We start from the raw sequence: 23,555 nt of genomic DNA on the forward strand, positions 1-23,555 counted from the left end.
CAAAACTCCTGGAGAAAGGCCATGCCTTTCATTGGCCTGGTCTGGAGAACATAGCCACCTGGCTGGATAGCCCCAGGACAGCCCCACCCACAGTGCACGAGGGGCAAACCCCCCCCAGGGAAGGGGGCAGGGACGCTGGATGGCCAATGACCATCAGGTCCGTGACCCAATCCAACACAGCAAGTCCAGGCTGGGACTCCAGTCCCCGGAACTCCCCTGCAGTTCCCAGAGCCCAGCCTTGCAGCACAGAGCATGGGAAGGTGGCCGTGGGTGGGTGGAGCAGGTGAGACTGAGGTTCCTCCTTCAGAGTGTGGGAGAGCCGGCCGAGGAGGCAAGACCCTTGGAGGGCAGGGCAGAGTGAGTGAGTGACAGAGAGAAGCCTTCAGTTCAGATACAAGTCCTGAGAGCTCATCTCAGCTTGCCCGGCTTCTCTGGGCCTCAGTTGTATCATCACTGAAGATTGTTCTGGGCAAGCTTCCCTGTCCTCCATAGTCCCTCTGTTCAGCAGAATCCAAGTACGTGGGTCCCTGAGGCCTACAGAGACGCAAAGACCCCATGGTCATCGACCACACACACACACACACACACTCACCAGACCCCAGTAATAAAGAGGCCCCTTCTCTCAGTCATTAAACAGCAAATTTCTAGAGATGGGAAGCTGACCTTGAATTAGCTCTTTTGCTCATTAGCTGTGTGACCCTAAGCAAGTCATTAATCTTGAAGTTTCAGTGTCTTCCTCTGAAAAATGTAACACCTTCCTCATAGGTTTGGTGCATCACATGAGGCAACACATGTGGGAGAACGTTGTACATCGTAGAACCCGGGAACTAATTTTACTTTTCAGTGGCAAAAGCCCTTTTATTTTTATCTGGGGGTAACAGAGCCCTTTATGTCTCCCTGCATTTTGCAGACTGGCTCATTGGGAATCCCGTAGCCACCTGGGTCCAGCCCTCTGCTTGCAGACCCATGCCACAGAGTCCTGTGTGAGCCATCCTGGGCGGCGGGGAGGGGCGGTCCACGCGGCCCATTCCTGCCATCAGAGACTCAGCCAAAGTGTGTGTCAGGGCGCCTGTCTACACCTAAGGGCGGTACTTACCGAGGCTACATGTGTAATTAGGGTCATGGCAGCTGCTGCAGAAATAGCCCCAGAGGCCTGGGAACACTCACACCCAGTAGGAGTTTGTTTCTTGCTCGAGCAATAGTCCAAGTCAGGAAAACCCAACCCATCCAGAGGGGCCCTACGTTTCTGAGTTCTGTCTCATTTCAGCCTGCAGCCGGGACAGTTGTTGCCTGAGCATGTGGCTTTCTGGTAGTATCTTGCTGTGGGCAGCAAAAAGGAACAAACGCACTCTAGCTGTCAGGCTCTTTTCCTCTTCCATTTCGGCCGATTCATTAGATGTTCTCAACTGCGTACCAGGAGTCCCCAGCTTTCCCGCCTGTGAGTGCTGCGTCCTCCCCACCTACTGCCCAATCCCAGACCATGCCACGTATGTTGTTATGGCAACACCTTCACTTCAAGGTACCAATTTCTGCATTAATTTGAGTAGGACAAGCTGCGGAAATGTAGCTCCAAACTGAATAAGGGCTCGACACGTCTGAATTGGTTGCTTCTTCATACGACAGACCTGAGCCTGTATTCCTAGTCATTGGGGGTTTCCTCTTCATCAGGATCAGGGAGAGGCTTCGCCATTTGTAGTCTTGTCCGCCTCTCTTGCCAGCCTTGGGAAGGGGAGACAATGAGAAGGGACATGCTTGCTCCTCAAAAGCCTCACCTCCAACCAGCCAGGACTCAGCACTCAGCCCGTGGCCACATCTAACTTACAAGGGAGGCAAGAACCAGGAAGAAGAGAAAATGGCTTTTGGGGGGAACGGCCAGGAGTCAAGTCCAGCTCCATCTTTGGGAGGGGTTTTCTCTGACCCACCCCTCATGCCTAGTGGCGCACATATGGTCATTCATTCATTCAACACATGTTTACTGAGCACCTACTATGCGCAGGCCCTGTGAGGGGAGGCAGTGACTGATGAATCAGACACTGATGCGTGTCCTCAGTGAGCTCACAGCCTAATGGAGAGACCAGAAACGTACAATTCCACCCCAGTGTGGTTCGAGCTGATGAAGAGTGTGCAAGGAAGGGGGGTTTTAAGGTGTTGAAGTTGTACGTGGAAGACTTCTTGTGGGGGGGGGGGGGGGTGATGTTTACACTGAGGCCAGTCAGCTGTAGGCACTGTCCTGATGGAGGAGGAAGGGTTCAGAGTAAGTCCCAGGCAGCGACCAATCTGAGCCTGGGGCAACCTGCCAGGTGGGGCGGGGCTGGTTGAGAGGAACAGACCCGAACCCCAGCCCTCCTTCAGCAGTGAGCCCCTGGGAGATGACTCTCTCTTGGTGATGGAGGGAGGCCAGTGCAGAGCAAGACATCCAGAACGTGAGATGTCAAGTACTAAGGGGTGTATTCGTTTCCTCTGGCCGCTGTAACAAATGACCACAAACTTACTGACTTACAACGACACAAATGTATCACTGACCAGTCTAGAGGTCAGAAGTCCAAGATGGGTCTCAAGAAAACTCCAGAGGGAATCTGTTTACTTGCTTTTCCAGCTGCTAGAGGCCACCTGCATCCCTTGGCTCATGGCCCCCAGCCGGCAACTGCATCCCTCCAATCTCTACTTCTGCCCTCACAGCCCCTCCTCTGCCTCTCCCACTTCCCTCTCATGCATAAGGATACTTGTGATTCTATGGAACCCTCCTGGATAATCCAGGATTGTCCCCTTGTCTCAAGGCTCTTAACTTCATTTCCTTGTGGAAATACTTCTGCACATTGTTAACCCAGGGTTTGGGCCATGACCCAGTCGAAGACCACCAGAGCCGTCCATTGCCAGGTTCGGGGCTAGGCACAGCTCAAGCCAGGGCAATGACTGTTCTTGGAACTTATTACAGAGCTATCGGGGAAGAAGTGCTATGGTGGCTATCTTTGGGAGAATCCCTCTGACGCAATACACACATGGGGAAAGCAGATTTGAGTAATGGAAAGAGATGATGACAGTGTTTGAGAATATGGATCTAGCTATGCCTGAAGCCAACTCTGGACTTCTCAATTACATGAACGAAAAAAAAAATCTATTTGGGTTCCATTCCATTTCTACCAGTTGCAACCAAATAGGTACTGATAAATCCAGTCTCCGGCACTAGCCTCAGGCTTAGGGACCACCTGCAATGTCCCTCTCCCTTTCCCCAGGCTTCCCCATCCTTCAAGACTGTTTCACCCCACCTCTCCCTGATTTTCCACACTCCCAGCTCACCTGCCCCTACCTAGAATGCTCCCCATAGGATCCCAAGCTCTCCAGTTGGCCGCCTCAGCCAAGTGCCTCCCCACTGCCCCCTTGACCTTCCTTGTCCTTTCAGCCTTTGGGATGAGCTGCCTGTCTGCCCTCTGGTCACTTACATCTGCTGGGACATGACCTTCCACCAATCTGGAAGGACCAGATGCTAAGCTACAGGAGAGTCAACAGCTGCCATCCTCGAGAGCAGGGAAAGAAAAGCGTTATTGGTCCTTCGCCAAGGGTTGCAGCGCCCTGTCCTTGACAGGGCCCCAAAAGCCAGCTCAGAGCTTCTCACCCTGAGGTCTTCTCTACAAGGACAAGGCCATCCCCAACAGAGCAGCAGTCAGATCATCAGTCATTTCCCCCGGACACAGAGAATCAGGAAGCCTCCTTGAAGATCCCGGTGCCCTAATCCTTCCATACCTCTGATTCTGATCTGATTCTCTGATTCTGATCTGATGCACAGCCAGGGTTGAGGACCACTGGCATCCCTCAACAAACTTTATGATCTTTGAAGGCTTTCTTCACACTTCTCTCCTATAGGACTGACTCCTCCTCAGCTGAACTCTGAGATATTTGGGCTACTTTTTTTTACCCCATAAAAATCTCCCTTTAGGAGCTCAAAATGCTAAAACTTGAATACCTCCAGACACAGGAAGCTCACCACTTCTCTGGCAAATCATTCTCTTGCTGGACGGTGGATCCAGGTCTGCCCTCTAAACTTACTTCCCTCCAGCCCTCTGGGAAAGCTGACAGAGCACCTCTCCCCCTGGCCTTGACCCCCCAACTTTCCAGTGCTGGCCTCAGCCCCAACACTCGCTGGCTGTTCAGGAGGACAGTCTCTTGGGTCCCCTACCATTGATACCCACATTTCCACAGGCCCCTCCCTTATATTCCAAGTATCTCTAGCTGTTTCCTGGGGAGTCTCTGACATGGGGTCCCGTGCCACCTCATGCCACACCTCTCTCAGCCCCTCCTCGATGGGAACACGCACTGTAAACATTGTAGCACCATCGAGGCTGCCTCTGAAGAGAACACGTGTGGCTGCTACAGCTCTTCCCACAGAGGAAGGTGTCGCTGCTGAGAGGAAGGTGCATGAAAATGTGGGGTGCTGCAGGGGTGCAGTGCGTTTTCCAGATCAGAGCATCAGACTTGACGATGCTTCTCAGGGAGGCTAGGCGAGGCCCCTGTTCTGCCGCAAACCACCCACCTTCCAGAAGCTACTCCCAGACCTGGTGTGTATGAGCCAGGCTCTCCTCCCCAGCCAGCACGGCCCAGCAAGCTGCGTGGGTACACAGCCTGGCCAAGCTCGGTATGTAACAAGGGCCACGAGGCCCATGATGGCACAGCGGCAGGGGGGTCAAGAGAGCCCCCATCCCCTTATTCCACGAACCTTTATTGTTATTATAGACACCATTTATGAGTCCCCACTGTGCATGCTGTAGGCTCCGGCTGTGCAACCCTGGGCAAATCAGTTCTCGTCTCTCAGTCTATTTCTTACCTGTAAGACGTGCATGATCCTTGTCTCTGCCTTAAAGGATTGTCAGCAGAAGTGAATGAAATGAGTCAGTCCTCAAATAATGTCAGCTGCTGTCGCACTTCTTCTATCCTGACCACCACACAGCTAGAAGGGAGGAGGAGACTGAGGCTCAGGGAAGCTCTCGACCCCTCTCAAGGTCCAGCAGGGAGAACTGTGGGTGAGGCCAGAAGCCCTTTTTCCACCATGCCATTGTGTCCAAACTTAGGGACTCCATTGTCACTCCCAGCAGCACACCGGGGGCCAGGGGCTCTGAGGCATATCGGGCCTGGTCCCTGGTCCAGACAGACACACAGACAGTAGCACTGCCAGGGAGGGAGAGCTGTGATGGGGACCTGGGAGCTGGGGAAAACCAAGGAGAGTCCTCACCCAGACTGGGGAGCCCTGGGGAGACACAGGAGAGGTGACTTCTTAGCCAGGCCCTGAGGGCTGAGTGCTACACATGGAAGCAGCCCCCCAGTTCCTCAGGGAAGCAGCTGGAACAGTGGTAAGGACATGGGTTAAAGCCTGGTCTGCCCCTCAGCCGTGTGAAGAGTAAGTCTGCCTCTCTGAGCCTCCGTTTCCTCATCTAAATAGCAGGGGACTTAGTAACAGCAAGATCACGTTGGTGAAAATGCCTGGCGCCTGGTAGGAATTTATAGGCTGCAGAATCTCAGTCTCCAAACTCTTACTAGGCGCCTCCTGCATGCCCAGCCCAGGATGGGAGATTATCATCATCCAGTTTGCAGACAAGGATGCTCAGGCTCTAACAGCTGAGGGACTTGCCTAAGGTGGCACAGGTTCACCGCCAGCTCTGCATTCACTGAGCGCTTACTAAGTGCTCATCACCTCAGTGAATCCCCCAAACATCTCTGGGAGGATGGCGTTGTTTGTTTCCATTTCACAGATGAAGAAATGAAGGTCCAGGATGCGGACCTGCACAAGATCATCAAGGGGCGGGGGGGGGGGGGGGTGTGCTTGACAAGGGGCCATGACGAAGGCCAACCTCAACCTTCTTTGGCTCTCCACGCCAGTACCTCTGCCACCAGGCTCCAGATGTGGCCCTGGACATACCTAGAAGTTGACCCAAACAACGTGGTCCCACAAGGGTCTTTGAGGTTGACTCTGAGATACCCAGATCCGAATTCTCAGAGGAAATAAGCTTATTAGAGGGGTTTGAATTTGCTAATAGAACAGTGGTGGGCATTGGTTGTTTCTTCACCTGTAAAACATAAAATGATAATAATCCTTCCCGGTGTCCCCTGCCTCAGATAGCAGAATCCACCCTGGTTTTCCTGTAGGACCCACCCGTTGCCTCTCTCAGCCCAGGAGATTTGGATGGGACCAAATCCCCACCCCCAGCTCCAGGCGTGGAGCCCAGCAGGGCTGGCTAGTCCCCGAGGTGCAGTGTTCAGACCCAAGTCCCAAAGGTCTTGGTGTCTCTAGTGGGAAGGGAGAGGTCTTTCAACGATGCCATTGGGAGGAAAGGACAGAGGCCAAGGCTGCCCCAGAGTAAGCGTGGCACAGGAGAGCAGAGCCAAGAACTGGACATTGTATCCTGACACACCATCTGATCGTCTGCGTGCAGCCTTGTTCTGGCTAAAGCAACCCCTTGGGAGATTTAATTACAAAAACCAGTAAATGCCCCTCTTTTCTCAAGTCCCCCTTTGGATCCGGCTTCTGATACTCGCAACAGCAGAAACTTGACAAATAAAACAACCCCAAGTGGAGCTAAAATATCACATTTGCCATGAAAAACAAAAATACAAGAAAGCATTAACGTTTTAATGGTAGTAATTAAACAAACAGGAAAACAATCAAATTAAATAAGAGAGTTTTATTTATCTAGAAGGCAGTACTTAAAGAGAATTATTTATTTAGGAAAGAATAAAGGTGGGGGGAGGGGAATGGAGACTTCTGAAATTCTGAAGAAGGCATCTGGGCACTCAGAGGGAGAAACCATCATGGATTGAGTGCTAACTATGTGCTAGGTGCTTCTCCTGACCTGATCCATTCCATCCTCAAAAACCCAGCCTAAGTAGTGGTTTTATACCCACTTTCACAAATGCAGAGATTGGTGTTCAGAGGAAATAGACACTTAGCCAAGGCCACATAAAATTGGCACCGAGCTTCATCTCACCCCGAGTCCAGGGCTATCTGCTCATCAAATAATTCACTCAGGAAGCATTTATTAAGCACCTGTGGAATACCAGACCCTAGGATAGCGCTGTGATCACAGTCACTGGTGGTCACCATCGGAACATTATAGAAGGCTTCCAGAAGTGGAAAAATCCATCGTGAAAATCAGGGCCAGCACCAATGAAGACGAGGCTACCTCCCTCCCCAACCACTTCTGGGTCACCAAGTACAAGGGGAAAATTCAAGTCCATCTGATTGTAGAGTCTGCACATGCCCTAAAACAGAACACCCTGTGTCTCCAGGACCAGCACAACTCCCCTGTGCTCGGAACTTACATACTCCCTCTGCTCTCGAGAAAAGCGCTGATAGCCTCGTCTAGAAACCCTTCAACTTTTCCTTCTATAAATAAGAAATCCCTTGCAAATAATTACACAGCCTCTCTACCCACCGGTTCTAATGAAAAGCAATGCTTCATAAATCTTTTTAAAAAATCCATCCACAAACTCCACCTGATGGGAGACTTCAGGAACTCAGAGCCACACAGGGTCAAGCTGGACCTAGTTTAGCTGGGAGCGCCATTGAATGAGAACCTGCTGTGCGCACGCAGCGTCAGGCTGTAAGCCTACAGGTTACTGCTTTGCTGAATGCACCCAGGCCCCTGGCAGGGACGTAGCCTGGCCTCCATAGCATAGATGAGAACACTGCAGCCCAGCAAGGCAGAAACATACAGTGATCCAGGGCAGAGCAAGACCTGAACCCAGACCCCTCTGTTCTCAGAGGCTGTCCTGCTCTCATCTCGCCATCCTTGCCCTCACATTGGGCAACAACAACAAGGCAGGAGCAGCACTGAGTCCCCAGACACTTCTTTATTGCTGCAAGAAGAAGCTGAAAGCCCCCCTGTCTGGTAGCTGCAGAGTAGGGTTGCAGGGACTCTAGGGAACAAAGTCACTCACATTCTGCCCAGACATCTTCAGAATAGATCGCAGCGCTCTGGGAACATGCCTCCTTAGTCCCATAAATAATGGAGAACCCGTGCGTCCTGTGGCATTTCTGCTGAAATCATCACTCACCCACACTCTCTGCGCTTCCCGCAGAGGCCAAAGAAATCCTTGCTGATTTTTTTTTTAAATGCAGCCTTTTGTTGAACGTAGTTTTGGATTTAGCCTCCACTGAGCCCCTACTCAGTGCCATGCCCTGTCTTAGGCACCTGAGGGGCAGAAATGACCTGAACACAGCCCTGCCCTCAAGGAGCTCAGATGCTGCTGAGAGGGGAGAGATTAAACAGACTCTGGAGTTGCCGTGACGTCAAGTATTCAGCAGAATCGGGAAGAGTGGGGAGCAAGGAAGCGGGGGAGGGTCGCTGCAGACCAGACTGGCAGGTCAGTGTCTTGCAGGGGAGATAGGAAGAGTCAAGGTTGTTCCCAGTGGGGGAGCCACCCTGGGGAGAAGGGTGTTCTTAGAAGGGGCGGGGCTAGTTGGGGAGCCATGGGATTCCTCTGTCACCCTCAGGTCTCAGTCAAGCTATGAAACTTACAAAGTCACAAAGGTAATGAGATGTTGTTGTTGTTGTTGAGATGGGGAGGGTATCAAGATGTGCACACCTGTAGCCAACCTGAGGCGGTACACACAGATGTGGAAGCTGAGTGTCACAAGGAGGAAAGCCAAGGGCGTGTGGAAATCAGGGAAGGTGTGAACTGGCACAGGCTCTGAAATGGGGGAGTTTGGCAAAGTTCATCGACATTTTCCAGAAGCGGGTGGCCCCAAGAGACCCCTGGCAGCCTAGCACTGAATGATGGGAGGGAAGGAAGCGCAGAGAAAGGAGTGGCTTACTCTAGGGTGGGGTGAGGGGTCTACAGGAGGAATGACACTGGAGGTGGAGCCAGAAAGATTAGCTTGAGTTTGCCAGGCAGAGAGGAGGGAAGCATTTCAGGCAAAGGAACCAGAGGGTGGGGACGTCTGTTGCCTTGGCTTCCCCGCCTCTGTTCAACACTTCATTTGGTAACCACCTCCTGACTTTCCCCTGGGAAATCCCCACTCTTGGTCCCCGTGGTTTAGGTGGAGCTAATGCCACTCTCCCAGATGCAGGAATGGGCTTATGGTCCAGTCCTGGCCAATCGGTACACCCCAGCCCCCACAACCATTGGTTTAATGCTGGGCACGTGACCCCAATCGGCCAACGGGAGTCAGCCCTGGGACCTTTGCTGGAATATCTAGAAGAGACTCTTCTTTTTTTTTTTTTTAACTTCTTTTTTGAGAGAGAGAGAGAGAGAGAGAGAGAGAGAGAGGAAGCACATGAGCGGGGAAAGGGCAGAAAGAGCAGGGGGAAGAGAGGATCTGAAACGGGCTCTCTGCCAACAGCCGAGAGTCCAACATAGGGCTCGAACTCACGAGCCATATGGTCATGACCTGGGCCGAAGTCGGACGCTTAACCGACTGAACCACCCAGGTGCCCCAAGAGACTCTTCCTTCCTCCTGAAGTTACTACCCCTGATCACCATGAGGGGAGTGCCTGCCTGAGAATGGAGTCAACACAGAGGAAAGCATATTCTAAACAGCATGACTTAAGTACCTCTGCATGCCTCAAGCTCCCTCCACCGCTGGATATTCCATTACATGAGCCAACAATTTTCCTCTCCTTGTTTAAAAGTCTTTGAGATGGCTTATCACACCGGTGACCTCCCAGATCGTGACAGTGGGTGCGAAGGCCTAGAGGTGGCAGATGTGCTGTGTGTCTAGATGCTTATGGCGAGTAGACTGTGGCAGGAAGTGAAGTTGTGTAGGTAGCTGTGGCCACGTCACAAAGAGCCGTGATGTGAAGCCAAGCTGGGCTGAGGGCGCCGGGAGAGGACTTTAAGCTGAGGAATGATATAGTCAGATGGATGTTTGCGGACCCACTCTGTTTATTCCTATGTGTTTAAAACCTAGAAAGAAGCCACCAAGTAGAATGCAAGCCAGACATTTTTCTTCTCCAGTTTTTCGGCACGAAGGTGCTATCTAAGGCACTGAGGGCCCAAGAGGACACTTCCAGGAAAGGGAGCTAGCTGGCTGAATCTTTAGGAGGAGATTGGCACGCTGGCTTGTACATTCAAAATGCCAACTAGTTCTAGCCCCTGGCTTCAGCTGTCACGGACTGACTGTGCTGTCAGTCGCTCTGATCCCATAGAGGGGGAAGAAAGACTATTCATGTATTGTTCCCCCCTGAAATCTAACTCCACAAAAGTCTTCTGTCCTTGCCTCTGCCTCGGCTGATGGATCAAAGGACTATTAAAGCTGATAGACAAGAGGACCAGATAATGAGTTATTTGACGCTAGTGGTATGCAAATGGCCAGAATGATTAACACACTCTTAGGGAGTTGGTGATAGATGGCCTTATTGGCACCAATTCATCACCTCTTCCTGTTTCCAAGCCCTTTGTCATTAGGGTCATTTGACATTAGAGTCCCTCTCATTAAAAGAGGGGGACGCTAGAGTCCCCCTCACATTAAAATGTGTCCCATTTTCTTGACTTTGGGCTCAGTCGGGTGACTTGCTTCAGCCAACAGGAGGTGAGAAGTGACAATCCGCCTGTTTCAGGCCTAGGCCTTCAAAGACCTAGGTGCTTCCACCCAGCTCCTAGCACTCTTGCCATCACCATAAGGAGAACATGTTCCGATGAGACCACTGTTGGGGGGTGTGATTCTCCATGTCTCCACACATCGAATGAGAAGACACCGGGACTGGTTACATAATTTGTAGGTTCCACTGCAAAATGAAAATGCAGGGCTCCTTACTCAAAAATTATTAATCATTTCAAGATGGTTGTAACAGAGCATTCAACCAAGCGCATCCTTCTATGCCTGCGCAGGACCACGTGCAGTTTCACAGGTCCCACGCCTCGGAAGCCAGTCCTGGCAGGGGCAGTGACAGTTGTTGTTTGAGACTGGCATGACCAAACTGGGGTCCTCAGGTCAGATCTGGTCAATCACTTGTTTTTTGTTTGGCCCTAGAGCTAAGAATGTTTTTACATTTGTTATTGGTTGAAAAACATCCAAAGAAGAACCCTATTTCGTGACATGTGAAAATTACTGAAATTACAATTTCGGTATTCACCAAGTTTTATGAAACGCAGCCCTGCTTATACCCTTACATCTTGCCTGAGCTGCTGCCACACCACAACGATAGCATTGAGTCACTGCAACAGCGACTGTGGGATCCACACAGCCTAAAACATTCTTCACTCCCTGACTTTTTACGGAAAATGTCTGCCAACCCTGTTGCCGATAGACAGAAGGGTCACCTCGCCAATTCTCACCTAGAACAGCTGAGTGGCAACTGAACCACAGATCTCTGGGATGAATGCTTGTTGCTGTTACGCCCTCTGAGATTTTGTTGTTATGTGTAATGTGGCAGTCACAAAACATTCGGGCTTTGATGTAAGTTAAGATTTCTCAAAGAATGGTGCGTGGGATGAGTTCAGGAGCCTTACGTGGCATTGATTTGCATCATGAGAAAGGATTGCTGTTTTCCCCCCTTCTCTTTAAGTCGTTATTTCATCAAGAAGGGAGCTTCAGCTTGGTGCTGGTAAGTCTTTAATGCTTTCCTCACTCCTGGTCATTTATTCGTAACAGGGACAGAGCACCCTTTGAATTCAGGAATTTGTCAGGTAATGGTATCCCTCTAGAAAGGATAAGAGAGTTGTTTTCATTGTATTCCTTTTGGTGATTTATCTTCTATTTCTGTCAAGCAAGACTGGTTTCTCATTTATGTCAGTGCTTTTGTCCTGCAACTGTTGATGGAAAAATCATGAGTGTATTTTCAGAAAAATTATAAAGGCGATATTAGTTAAATTTAAAAAAATATTGAGTATATCATCCTGCAGGTGTAAATAAATATGGGGAAAATCACAAAAGTGGGGGCCAAACGGCTAAAGTTTGGGAAGCACTGATACAGATGACTTCTGAAACCCCTCCCTTCTCTGGTTGCAGAGCATGATGCTAAGCATGTTAAATTTGGGATGACTTTCCCTGGCTCAGGCTTTATCTCTGCTGCTCACTGGCTGTTTAACCTTGAACAGATTATTTCACCTCTCTGAGCCTCAATCCCCTTGCTGCAAAATGGAGATAGCACTTATCAACCAGCATGCTTCCTCTTTGTCCCCTACTAACAGAACCCCAATTTTATTCAGGTATCTACTATCCCCCCCAAGTAGCCATGAGCTTCATGGAAGTTGATCCCAGCTCCAGCAGTGGCCCAGTCACCCTTCCTCCTTGCCAATGGTTTGTCCAGGAGTAGATTATAAACAAATGCTGGCCACTGAGGCATGAGAGACTTTTCTGGACATTTTGTAGCTTCTAAGAGAGAGCCGCCGGAAATAATAGTCCCTTGTATTTGCCTGGGTATTATTGAGTCTGGATGTAATTCTTGGAACCACTGTAGTCAGTTGCCTCTGATAAAGCCAACGCTAATAAAAGACAAATGATAGATGGACAGCCCCCAGGTTTGGTGATATTTGTTGAGCTGCTGAATCAACCAGCCCTGAAGCTAACCCTATCTCTGTAAGTGAAATGTGTGGGGTTATAAATGTCCTTATTGTTTAAGCCGGTTTGAGATGTGGCTTCTGTCACTTGCAATCAAAAGAAACCTAACTAATACAGACATTGGTATTTTATGTTAAATAGCTACATTAATACATCTGCAAAATGGTCTGCCTGATTTGTGATTATACGTACAGTCTTTTGCGCATAAGCATCTGCAACAGGGACTCCCACTGGCCAACCAGTATTCCTTCCCCCATTCTTCCTTGCAAACAAAACCTAGATTTTATTCAGGGTAGCAATGTGCTCAGGTAAAAGACTACATTTCCCATCCTCCCCTTGCAGGTAGGTGTAACCACATGACTGAGTTCTGGCCAATGATGCGCAAGTGGAAGCAAACTGTAAGCATTCCAGGAAGACTGCCTAAAGGGAATTGACTCAGCCAAAGTACAGCCCTTTCAGCCTTTCCTCTCATCCTCTTCCTTGAGCTTCCAGTGGAGTTGTGATGGTTGGAGCTCCTGGAGTCCTCTTGGGCTGTGTGGTGACCTTGAGGACAGAAGATGTGTGCAGCAGAGCATAAACATGGAAGGAGCCTGGGTTCTTAATGAGTTCCTGGAGCACGCATACCAGCACTGCACTACCTTTATGCAATAAAGTAAATCTTTGTGTGTTTAAGCCCCTGTTACTTTTGGGATTTCCATTACACACAGCAACACCTATTCCTAACTGATAGTGTATCTAATTGGAAATTCCTTGTTCTCTATCAAGAGGCTGATGTCTGCAAATATACAAAAGTGTGCCTAGAACAACTTTCAGATACACAAAAGGCCTAAGATTTAACATGATCTTTATTGACAGTTGGATTCTCCAAAGAAACTTAGATTTGGTGGGAGAACAAAAACAGATCATTTATGTTGCACACTTAATGCAGAATCCAGTCCATGCAAAGCACGCAAATAACAATGACTTCTAGATTAGTCCAACCTAACCTAAGGTTGGATCAATTAGTCCAACCCTGCGATTTGACATGTGTGGAAATGGAGGTCCAGAGAGGGGAAGCCCCTTGTCCAAAGTCCTGTAGCCAGTGGGCAGTGCAGGCAAGCCTAGAGCGCTCATTTCTTCACCTTTGCCTGTGATCTTTCCTATCTTCCTGACCCCTTTTGCAAGGAAATGAGGCAGTGGCCAGGAGGCCCTGCCTGACCATACCCCCTCCAGGAGCCTCTCTGGCAGCGATCCTTTGTCTTAGTCCACCCGGGTTGCTGTAACCAAATACCACAGGCTGGGTGGCTTATAAACAACAAACATTTGTTTCTCACAGTTCTGAAGGCTGGAAGTCCAAGAGCAGGAAGCCAGCATGGTCCAGTGAGGGCCCTCTTCTGGGTTGCAGTGTTCTTGTTGTGTTCTCACATGGCAGAAGAGGATGAGGAACTCTCTGGGGTCTCTTTTGGAAGAGCACTACTCCTAGTTATGACAGCTATGCCCTCATGACTGAACCACTTCCCAAAGGCCCCACCTTCCAGTACCATCACCTTGGGGATTAGGATTTCCACGTATGAATTTAGGGTAGACACAAACAGTCAAACCACAGCCTCCCTCTCCCGGGCAGCCAGCTCAGCTGAACAGCCTCTCGGTTCTCTTCCAAGTTCAGGATTCCCTAGTTTGTTCAGGACCAGAATGAAGAGAAAGGATTGGGAGTCCTATCCTCTTCCATCCATGTGTCTCCCTGTCTCTGTTCCTGTGATGCCTGTGAGTTTAATAATGTATAATAGAAATGAGGACAAAAGTGGGGAAAGTAAATAGTCTGAGCATCTAAATAGTATCCAAACCTGGGACACAGGTAGGGTGGGTTTACAGCCTTCTTCCTTCTTTCTTAGGGGTCTTCGCAGCCCTTTCAGTAGCTCTGTCTCCTATAGGGAAGGCGGGAGCCATAAGACATCAGCGTGGCTAATACAGCCATGGAAGAAGATCTTAGAGGTGCTAACCTCGCTGGAAAGCCAAAAGGGAAGACAGAATTCTCCATGGTTTTGTTGCTGCCTCCCTGCCAGAGAAGTATCTGTTATTAGAAGAACCCTATCAACATTTTCTTAGTGCTGTTATGAAGACAGCCAACTTGCCCTAAACTGATGAATTTTGAAAGAAGCATAAAATAATTAAAAAAAAAAAAAAAAAAAAAACTCTGAAGCTTAAAGAGTAATAATGAATGTTTAAAAGCTTGGCTCATTTGAAGCTTCTCTCTGGAACACATTAACCCTTTCACTGATTACAGGTTCCAAAAAAGATGATTATTAGGGGATTCCAAGAACCATGTGAGATATTAAAATATCTCTGATCATTTAGTTCTTAGAAGAACCCTGCGTTGCAGAAATTGGTGTCATGCCCCCCACCCAGCCATAATCAGGGGAGCTGGACCCACACCTGGGCCTGTGAGACTGTGACAGCTCACGCTCTGGTCTCCATGCTGGGCCCAGCCATATTTTGGTCCTCCACCGTGGGTCCGCCCTGGGACTCAGCCAGGACAGATGGCCCACTTAGCCTACCCAAGGACAATCTCTCATGCTTGCCTGCCAGCTCTTAAACCTTCCAGCCTGGCCAACAAGGTCAGAAAGCTCTTTGGGAGACAGGGGGTGGGGACGCTGCTTGGGCCATCTCCTTCATTCTGGTTCTCCTTGGCTCAGAGGAGCAGGTTGCCAAGCGAGAAAGCCGAGGGAAAGCTGGTCCTGGTGGCCCTGAGGGCAGAACTGGAGACTCCAGAGAGGAAATCTACACAGAGGCAAGTTTGGACTCCACAGATGAGCTTCTAGCAGAGCTTCCAACTCAACAGGAATGAGTTTCCCATCACTAGAGGTATGCAAGCTGAAGTCAAACCGCCACCTTCCAGGAATGCAGTATGAGCCATCCTTGCCTTTGGTGGTTTTGGCACTCAGGGGCATTGAAATAATCCTTATTCCAGGAGAGCTTATTACAACCGACACCAAGTTAGCATGTACCAAGACCCTGCTCCAGATGCCCACCCAACCTGTGCCCATCCAACCTCAACAGCTCTGCAGCTGGGGCTCATTAGCCCCATTTTCCAGATGCTTAGAGAAGGCAAGTGGCTCATCCAGGGCCATACACCTTGACCCATATCCAGCTGCCTCCCACACCTTTCAGTGCTTTTTCCACTCTGAATCTTGCCTGAAGTCAATCCCATTTGTGGAAGGCAATCTTCCCATAAAGGATGAGGACCTCCTCTGCATAATACCAAAAATCACTATTTACTGAAAGCTTGCTATGTGCCAGGCACTCTTTTATGCACTTTTCTTTTTGCAGATATTATCTCATTTAATCCATCCAAATCAACTTTCCCCTTTGCTGTATGAAGAAATTGACTCGTAAAGGTGAAGTCACTTGCCCGAGGTCAGAGCCAGTGAGTGGCAGACCAAGCCTTCTTGTTTTTTTGAAGTACTCCTGTTTCAGCAGGGGGCAGACCCAGCCACAAGGCATGTGGAATAAGAGGAGGACAATGAGAAAGAAGAGGGAGTAGGGATGGTCTGGGGCAGCCATGTGACAGAGCAGCTTTCACGAAGCTGATGGAAAGCTGGGGAGGACCCTTCCAGCAAAAGGGCCTGACTGCAGAAGCTGGAGGCTGCCCCTTCCCCAGTTGGTTTGTATGGATAGCTGGATGGCCTCAGTCAAGTCACTGTCCCGTTCTGAACTTGGAATAGACCACGGCTTAAATCAGAGCTCCAAGTCCAGCAGCGATGAGAGGACAGTTGGGGAAACTGAGGCAAGCAGGCAGAGTTAGTGAAAGCTATGATTCCACAAGTCCACTCACCAGTTTCCCAGCTGGGAGTGCTAATTGACTCTCCCTGCTCTGGGAGGGGGGAGGGGCGGGGATTGGGAATGGAGACCCCACCACTTGCAAATCATTAGGTCCCACCTATTCGGAGAAGGTGCAGGGGTGGTGCCTGGAAGCTGCCATCCCAGCGTCTTGCACTCTCAGATCCCATTGGCACCCTTTCCAACCAGGACCTGCAAGGGCCCTGTCTCCAGCCAGCTTCCAGGGAGTTGATCCTATAGGTCCCTTTCATTCATTTGTTTATTCATTCAACAAACATTTATTGGGCACCAGCAACGCCCCATCCTGGAGCAAGGCACTTCCAGGCCCATATCCTTGCTACTCTGGGGTGGGGCTAATTACCCACCATGGGCCAGAAGAGAGGAAGAAATTCAGTCACGGTCACACACCTAAGAAGGAGTGGAGTCCATACTCAAGCCTACGGCCTTGCTGCCACACCAGCCCAGGCTTGGCCCACGGTGTCTGAGATAAACCCACAACTCAGGCCCTGCTGCCTGAGCCATGTGTGTGCCTGTCTGAAGGTCCTGGATTTCCCACCGTCCTGGCACCTGTCACGGTTTAGCAGGTTACCATGGTATCGCTCCCCAGCACCCCGGGCAGCAGGGACCACCATCTGTTTACACGGCTGTCAGAGGAATTGATGTCATGCGAAATTGTCAGCTCAGCAGGATGGGAGGAGGAAGAGTGGGCGGCTCTGAAAGCTTCCAAGCCATCAACACTCATCTCCATCAAAGCCCTGAGCAAGTCGCTGCTCCCCTGGGAGGAATGGAGGAGAAGGGGGATTGAGAAAAAAAAAAAAAAAAAAAAAGGATACCTCCTCAGAGGAAGAAGCAGGGGGCAATCAATGGTAATCGTGTTATTATTTCCATTGTGATAATCATTTTACAAGTCACAGGCTCATTTCAGCCTCTCACAGCCCTGGAAGGTCAGCATCACCATTAGCTCCATTTTACAGATGCTCCAGACTATGAAACTGAGGCTCAGAAACACGAAGAGCCTGCTCGAGATCATAGGCAAACAGGATGGCTGATCCCGTAGGAAACGGATCCTGATCCTCAGGCTAGGAGGCAGGGAGTTGCTTTTGGCCAAGATGGGAGGCAGGTCTGCCCCAGGGATGCAGGCACAGGGCAGTTGGTCCACTGACCGCACCACAGAGCGTGGGACGGAAATGACATGAAGAGCCCGGGCTAAGAGCCGGGAGCCTTGGGTTCTAAATTACACCCTCTGACACGAACACTGCTGCAATCAGGGACAAACAGCTGGTGATTGCCAAGGCCAGAGCACAACTAAGGGACGCCTAAATATCCCAGGAAATATAACTGGACAGTGGAAATCTGTTGCTTGCCAGTTCATCACCCATTCCCGTTTTCAGTAACAGTCTACTGATTCTCCCCCGGGGAGCCAAAACCCCTCTAGTCTCACTCCACCGGGGACCAGAAGATGCTGACCCACCCCAGATAACCTGCCTCTAATCCAACCGGTGTATCTCAACTCCGGGCCATGATGATTGGCTCAGGCATAAGCACGTGACCCAAAGCGAGCCAATGAGAGTCAGGAAAGAGAATCTCTCCGGCTGGGCTCATAAAAGGAGACAACACAGGCCAGAACTTGACCACCGTCTTGCACCACAGGGGCAGAGCCTGCTCGAGAAGGTAGCTGAGGTCCGGCTAAGCAAGGCCAAGAAGGGGAGTACAGATTTCCCCTGGATCCAGCCACTCCTGGAGGAGAGAATCTTTGGGACTCGCATCCCTTTTTGCTGAGGTAGTTGAGTTTCCTCAGTGCCACTTGAAAGAGCCCTGGTTGGTTCACCCCAACTCATCTCAGTGAGGAAACCCAGTGGGGTTGGGAGGAATCACTGAAGAAGCAGCCCGGGTTAAAAGTGAGACGGTCCCCCCCCCCCCCACCTCCGAGGGGAAACCGAATGACAACAGATTGGTTGCTGAACTGGCCTCAAAGGAGAGTGGGAAGGTTAACTTCAGGGTTTGGTTCTGCGGGTTGTGCAAGTTGGGACCAGCGCGGAATTGCAAGAATAGGGGACTGGTTGAGGCTGTCACAAGACTCTGTTCTCTCCATTCTCCCCCTGCAGTACGCAGCCTCACCTCTAAATAAACATTGACCAAATATTTAGAAAATACTGACTTGAAAGGACCCGGTGTATTAACCTGCACAAGTGACCCACGTGTCTCCAGCTAGCCCATGTATTATAAAACCTGATATAACCTTGGACAAATCCTGTTTCTCTCTGGGCCTCAGTTTTCTCCTCTCTGAAGTGAGGACCCCCATTTGCATTTGTTATGAGGAAAGGGAAGCAGTGAGGGACAGGACTTGATTGACATGCACTGTGGCCGGGCCAGGAAGAGCTTGGAATCTCTCACCCCTCACCGTAGGGTCACAGTCTCCCATTTTCAAATAAGCAACGGTTTTCAGTTGGGATGTTTTTCTCCATTTAAAACTTTTTTTTCTCCTTCCTTCTTAAAGACACAAACTGAAATATTTATGGATGAAGTGATATGATGCCTGGGATTCGCTTCAAGATGATATGGAAGGGAGAGAGTAGGTGGAGGTATAGATTAAACAGAATTGGCTGGGAGCTGTCGAAACAGGGATGATGGACACATGAGGGTTTATTATACTATTTCTCTACTTCTGCAGAAGTTTGAAATTTCCATAATAAAACGTTCAAAAGGAAAACAAACCCCCTGGCTTGCTATCAGTGTGGGCTGTTCTGACATGTTTCAACACGCTACGCCCCAGAACCTGGGAGAGCCTCAGCCCCGGCTGGGGGGTGAGAAGAAGTGTTTCAGGATAATTGATGGAGATAATCGTCTGAGCTTTGTACCTGTGTTTTTTTCTCCTCCCTCGTCTCAAACAAGGTGGCAACTTTCGGCTCCCTGACTTGCAGGAAGGCTGAGGCAGGGTGGGAAGGCAAAGATGTGTGAGTGAAGAGCTGGGAGAACGGAGACCTCCACGGAGACTCACGGTATGGAAACCGTGAGTTCTGCCAGAGCCGGGACCTGGAGCATCTCTGTGGTGACCGGTCGGCACCGCCGATGCCAAAGGCGGGACCTCTCAGAGGCCTTGGCAAAGCCTGAGAAGGTATGGCCTTTGCCTTAAACCCGTGGGGAGGCTGCTTCCCTAACGGCTGACACCTTCTGGTCTGTCAGGTCTGGATTTTAATTTAAGTCCCTGGAAAGAAAAGGAAGAACTATCTACTTGCGGTCACATGAGAGGAGTGGCAGAATAATGCAGGAGGCTCTGGAGTCCAAAGAGCCACAGTCTGATCGTGGTTTTGCTGCTTATAAGCTGTGAGACCCTGGACAAGTCATTTCACCTCGTCAGACTCAGCTTCTCCATCTGTAAGGTGAGGATGACGGCACCTACAGTGATGGACTTGCAAGGAGAGCAAGACGAGGGAATGTCCCCCACCGCGCATGGCACGTCCACTTCTCATTCTCTCTCTCTCTCTCCCCCACCCACCCGCCACCACCCTGCAATCAGGAAAAAGCTGTTTAAATAGAACTGTAATTGATATGCAGTCAGCGGAGGCTAATTAAGAATTTATTTTTGCTCCTTGATTAAATGACGGTTTAAAGTCTGGTTTCTCATTTTCTTGGTTGGCTACACAGAGTCCCCTGGAGTCTTCTGCACGTAGTGAAAAGGCCCCCATTAAATCTACAAACGGGAGTAGGTCATCTCTAGAGCAGACGGCCCAGTACAGGATCATCTGGCCCTCTGACCTCGGCCCCACAGGGCGGATGAGACTCCCACTGGCAATTCTTAATCTCCTCCGAACTCACTCCTCTCTTCGTCTTCTCCATCTCAAGAAATGGAACCCCACCCCCCCGGGCCATCCTTAATTGTCTCCATTCCTCACGTCTCCCATCCCATCCATCACCAAGGATGCTAGCTAGCTCCATTCCGCCTCCGCCATCTGCCCACTTCTCTCCACTTCCACACGACCTCCCAATTCAGACCGCCATTTTCTCTTCCCTAGAGCTTCCCCATTGGTCTCCCTGTTTTCCTTGCCCCCCACTCCTCCGCCCTCCACATGACAGCCTGAGTTTTGCCAAATATAAACCGGAATATTTAAAATATTAATCAAAATCCTCCAATGGCTTTGTACTGAGCTTAGAATAGAGATCCACCCTTTTTCTGGCATGGCAGCAGCATCTGGCCCCTGCCCCCACCTCATCTCTCCAATTGCAGTCCCTGCTCTGTTTACTCAGCTCCAGCCCCTCTGGCCTCGTTCTGTCTCTTGAACACACATGCTAAGCTTTTCCTACTTCCGAAGCCTTTGTACCTTCCCACACCTGCCCCCTCATCATTCCTCGGGTGTCAGCTCGAACGTCACCTCTTCAGAGAAGCCCTCCCTGACTGCTCCATCTAAAGCAGTCCTCTCCCCAACCCCCATAGTTCTTTGTTATATAAATGACCCAAAGATGCCCCTGTCTATTGGCCTCTAGGTCATTTCTTCACAGCAGGTTGAGACTCATTAGCCCAAAAGCCTGCCAGCGTCAAACTCAAATTTTAAATAGTCCAAACAAGGGGCGCCTGGGTGGCTCAGTCGGTTGAGCGGCCGACTTCGGCTCAGGTCACGATCTCGCGTTCCGTGAGTTCGAGCCCCGCGTCGGGCTCTGTGCTGACCGCTCAGAGCCTGGAGCCTGTTTCAGATTCTGTGTCTCCCTCTCTCTGACCCTCCCCTGTTCATGCTCTGTCTATCCCTGTCTCAAAAATAAATAAAACGTTAAAAAAAAAAAAAAAATTAAATAGTCCAAACAAGCAGACTTTCCGTCACTTAGGACCTGCCTGCTTTGCATACCCCACAAAACTACATGCAGCATTTGCTGGCCATTGATAAGAGAACTGTGGTTATAAGACCCCAAGTTGCTACTGCTCTCCAGAGTTCGGACCTAAAGACTCCCTTCTGGGCTGCTCAGTGACACCACCTAGACATGTAAGCACCATCTCCGGCCCCCTACTCCCCCACTTCTGGATGTGGCCCCCTCTCCATTAGCCCCTGAACAGACTCCTGCTATGAGGGATATCTCCCCCTTAGGCAACCCTGGCGCCACCCAAAAAACTGATGTGTTACTACCTCTCATGGTTGTATTTTTTCCTTTGATGAGCCCCCTATACTTTTACCCACTACTTTGTTTGATTTTCTTCATAATATTTACCATTCTTTAAAATTACCTGGTTGGGGCGCCTGAGTGGCTCGGTCGGTTGAGCGTCCGACTTCAGCTCAGGTCATGATCTCACAGCTCGTGCTCGTGAGTTCGAGCCCCGCATCAGGCTCTGCACTGACAGCTCGGAGCCTGGAGCCTGCTTCAGATTCTGTCTCTCTCTCTCTCTCTCTCTCTCTGCCCCTCCCCAACTCATGCTCTGTTTCTGTGTCTCTCTCTCAAAAATAAAAACATTAAAAAAATTTTTTTAATAATTAAAAAATAAAAATACCTGATTAATTTGTTTGCTTGTTTTTTGTCTCTCTTCCTGTTTATAATGTAAAATCCATGTAATCAGTCAATAAGTCCATGTAAAGAATACTTGCCCTCACTAGTAATCAGAGCAATTGCAGCATTAAACGATGAAATGTTATTTTTTCACCCAAGTTAGTAAAATTTTTAAAGTACCATTTTGAATGGTACATATGCAAGAGTATGGGGAGGGAGAAGGACACACACCCTGCTAGTGGGAGTAAAAATTGGCATCTTGGAGGCTAATTCAAAACTTAAAAATACACAGAGCCTAGGGGTGCCTGGGTGGCTCAGTCAGTGAAGCTCAGGTCATGACCTCACAGTTGGTAAGGTCGAGCCCCACACTGGGCTCTGTGCTGACAGCACGGAGCCAGATTCAGATCCCCTGTCTCCCTCTCTCTCTTCCCCTCACTCACTCACATGCACGTGCACACACATACAAATACACATAGCCTATGACACAGAAATTTCGCCGTTCATTATTTACCCTAGAAATTCATCTTCAGGTCTGCACAAGGAGGAATGTTAAAAAATAAATCAATAAGGGACACTTGGGTGGCTCAGTCGGGTAAGCGTTCGACTTCGGCTCAGGTCATGATCTCGCAGTTTGTGAGTTGGAGCCCCGCGTCGGGCTCTGCGCTAACAGCACGGAGCCTGCTTGGGATTCTCTCTCTCCCTCTTTCTGCCCCTCCTCCTCCTCTCTCTCTCTCTTTCTCCAAATAAATAAACTTAAAAAACATGAATCAATAAATCAATAAAAGAGGATTTCCAGCTCCAGGAAGATGGGAATATGTGTACTTTTCTCTGGATGCACAAAATATTACATTAAATATATATATTACATTAAATATATATTTATATATATTACATTAAAAGATTCTGAAAGGTGGAGAGAAGAAAGAAGACTGGTGAGAGACCTCAAGACTCAAGGAGCAACAGAGTGGTGAGTTCTGGGGTTTTCTTTTAGCTTCATAGCCTTGAAGTTACAAACTCCACTAAACCAAAACCAAAAAAAGGTCCAACAAAAGCTTGCTTTTTCTAGCTAAAGGATCAGGAAATGGGCAACCTAGAAAGACAGAGAACTTTTAGACAATAACCAGTCTATTCCATAAACACTGTAGTCCTACCTCACCCATACCAGCAAAGACCAATCACCAGTTGAGAAGAAGGCGTCCAATCCTCCAACCATCAACCCCAGGGGATGTCAGAGAAGACCACGCAGGGAGCATTTATGAACCCCTTGTCTGCCCCATGGGTCAGTGGAGGTGTCAGTGTAGACCACATCGGGACCCAGAAACCCCTACACACCTAGCGGTAATGGGGAGTTCCCTCCACCTTGGGTATCAAAGGAGGCTGGATAGGGAATCTGGACTCCTACTCCCATCTGACAATAACAAGGCAGCACCCACTTCCCTTGCCAGAGAATCTTCAGAAGAAGTCCGCTAAAATAAAGGGCTTAAACAACATGTGGCGTCTCATGCCATGATACCCAAAACTTCTAAGTTTCAGTCAAATTATTCATCATACTAAAAAGCAGGAAGATCTAAACTTGACAAAGGAAAGTCGTCAACAGGTGCCAACACTAACATGACATAGATGTTGAAATCGTATGGCAAGGCTTTTAAAGCAGCTATCCTAAAAATGTTTCAACAAGCAATCGTGAACATGCTTGAAGTAAATGAAAAAATAGAAAGTTGAGCAAGGAAATTAAAAGCCTTAGCAAAGCCATTAAAAGTATAAAAAACCAATCAGATGG

At 49.5% G+C, this 23,555-nt stretch overlaps 1 protein-coding gene across 1 annotated transcript in view; it reads left to right on the forward strand.

Moving 5' to 3' along the window:
* The window catches only part of HRH2 (histamine receptor H2), a 78,534-nt gene extending 65,241 nt beyond the window's left edge, over window positions 1-13,293 (forward strand). Inside the window, exon 3 of the mRNA XM_086720233.1 lies at window positions 12,833-13,293. Coding sequence (XP_086576359.1) covers window positions 12,833-12,836 — 4 coding nt within the window. The 3' untranslated portion in view covers window positions 12,837-13,293. The remainder of the gene's footprint in view (window positions 1-12,832) is intronic.
* The last annotated feature ends 10,262 nt before the right edge of the window (window positions 13,294-23,555 follow it).

Source organism: Puma concolor, chromosome A1 (genome assembly GCF_028749965.1).
Source record: "Puma concolor isolate L17-30 chromosome A1, mPumCon1.1.hap2, whole genome shotgun sequence".
Taxonomy (NCBI): domain Eukaryota; kingdom Metazoa; phylum Chordata; class Mammalia; order Carnivora; family Felidae; genus Puma; species Puma concolor.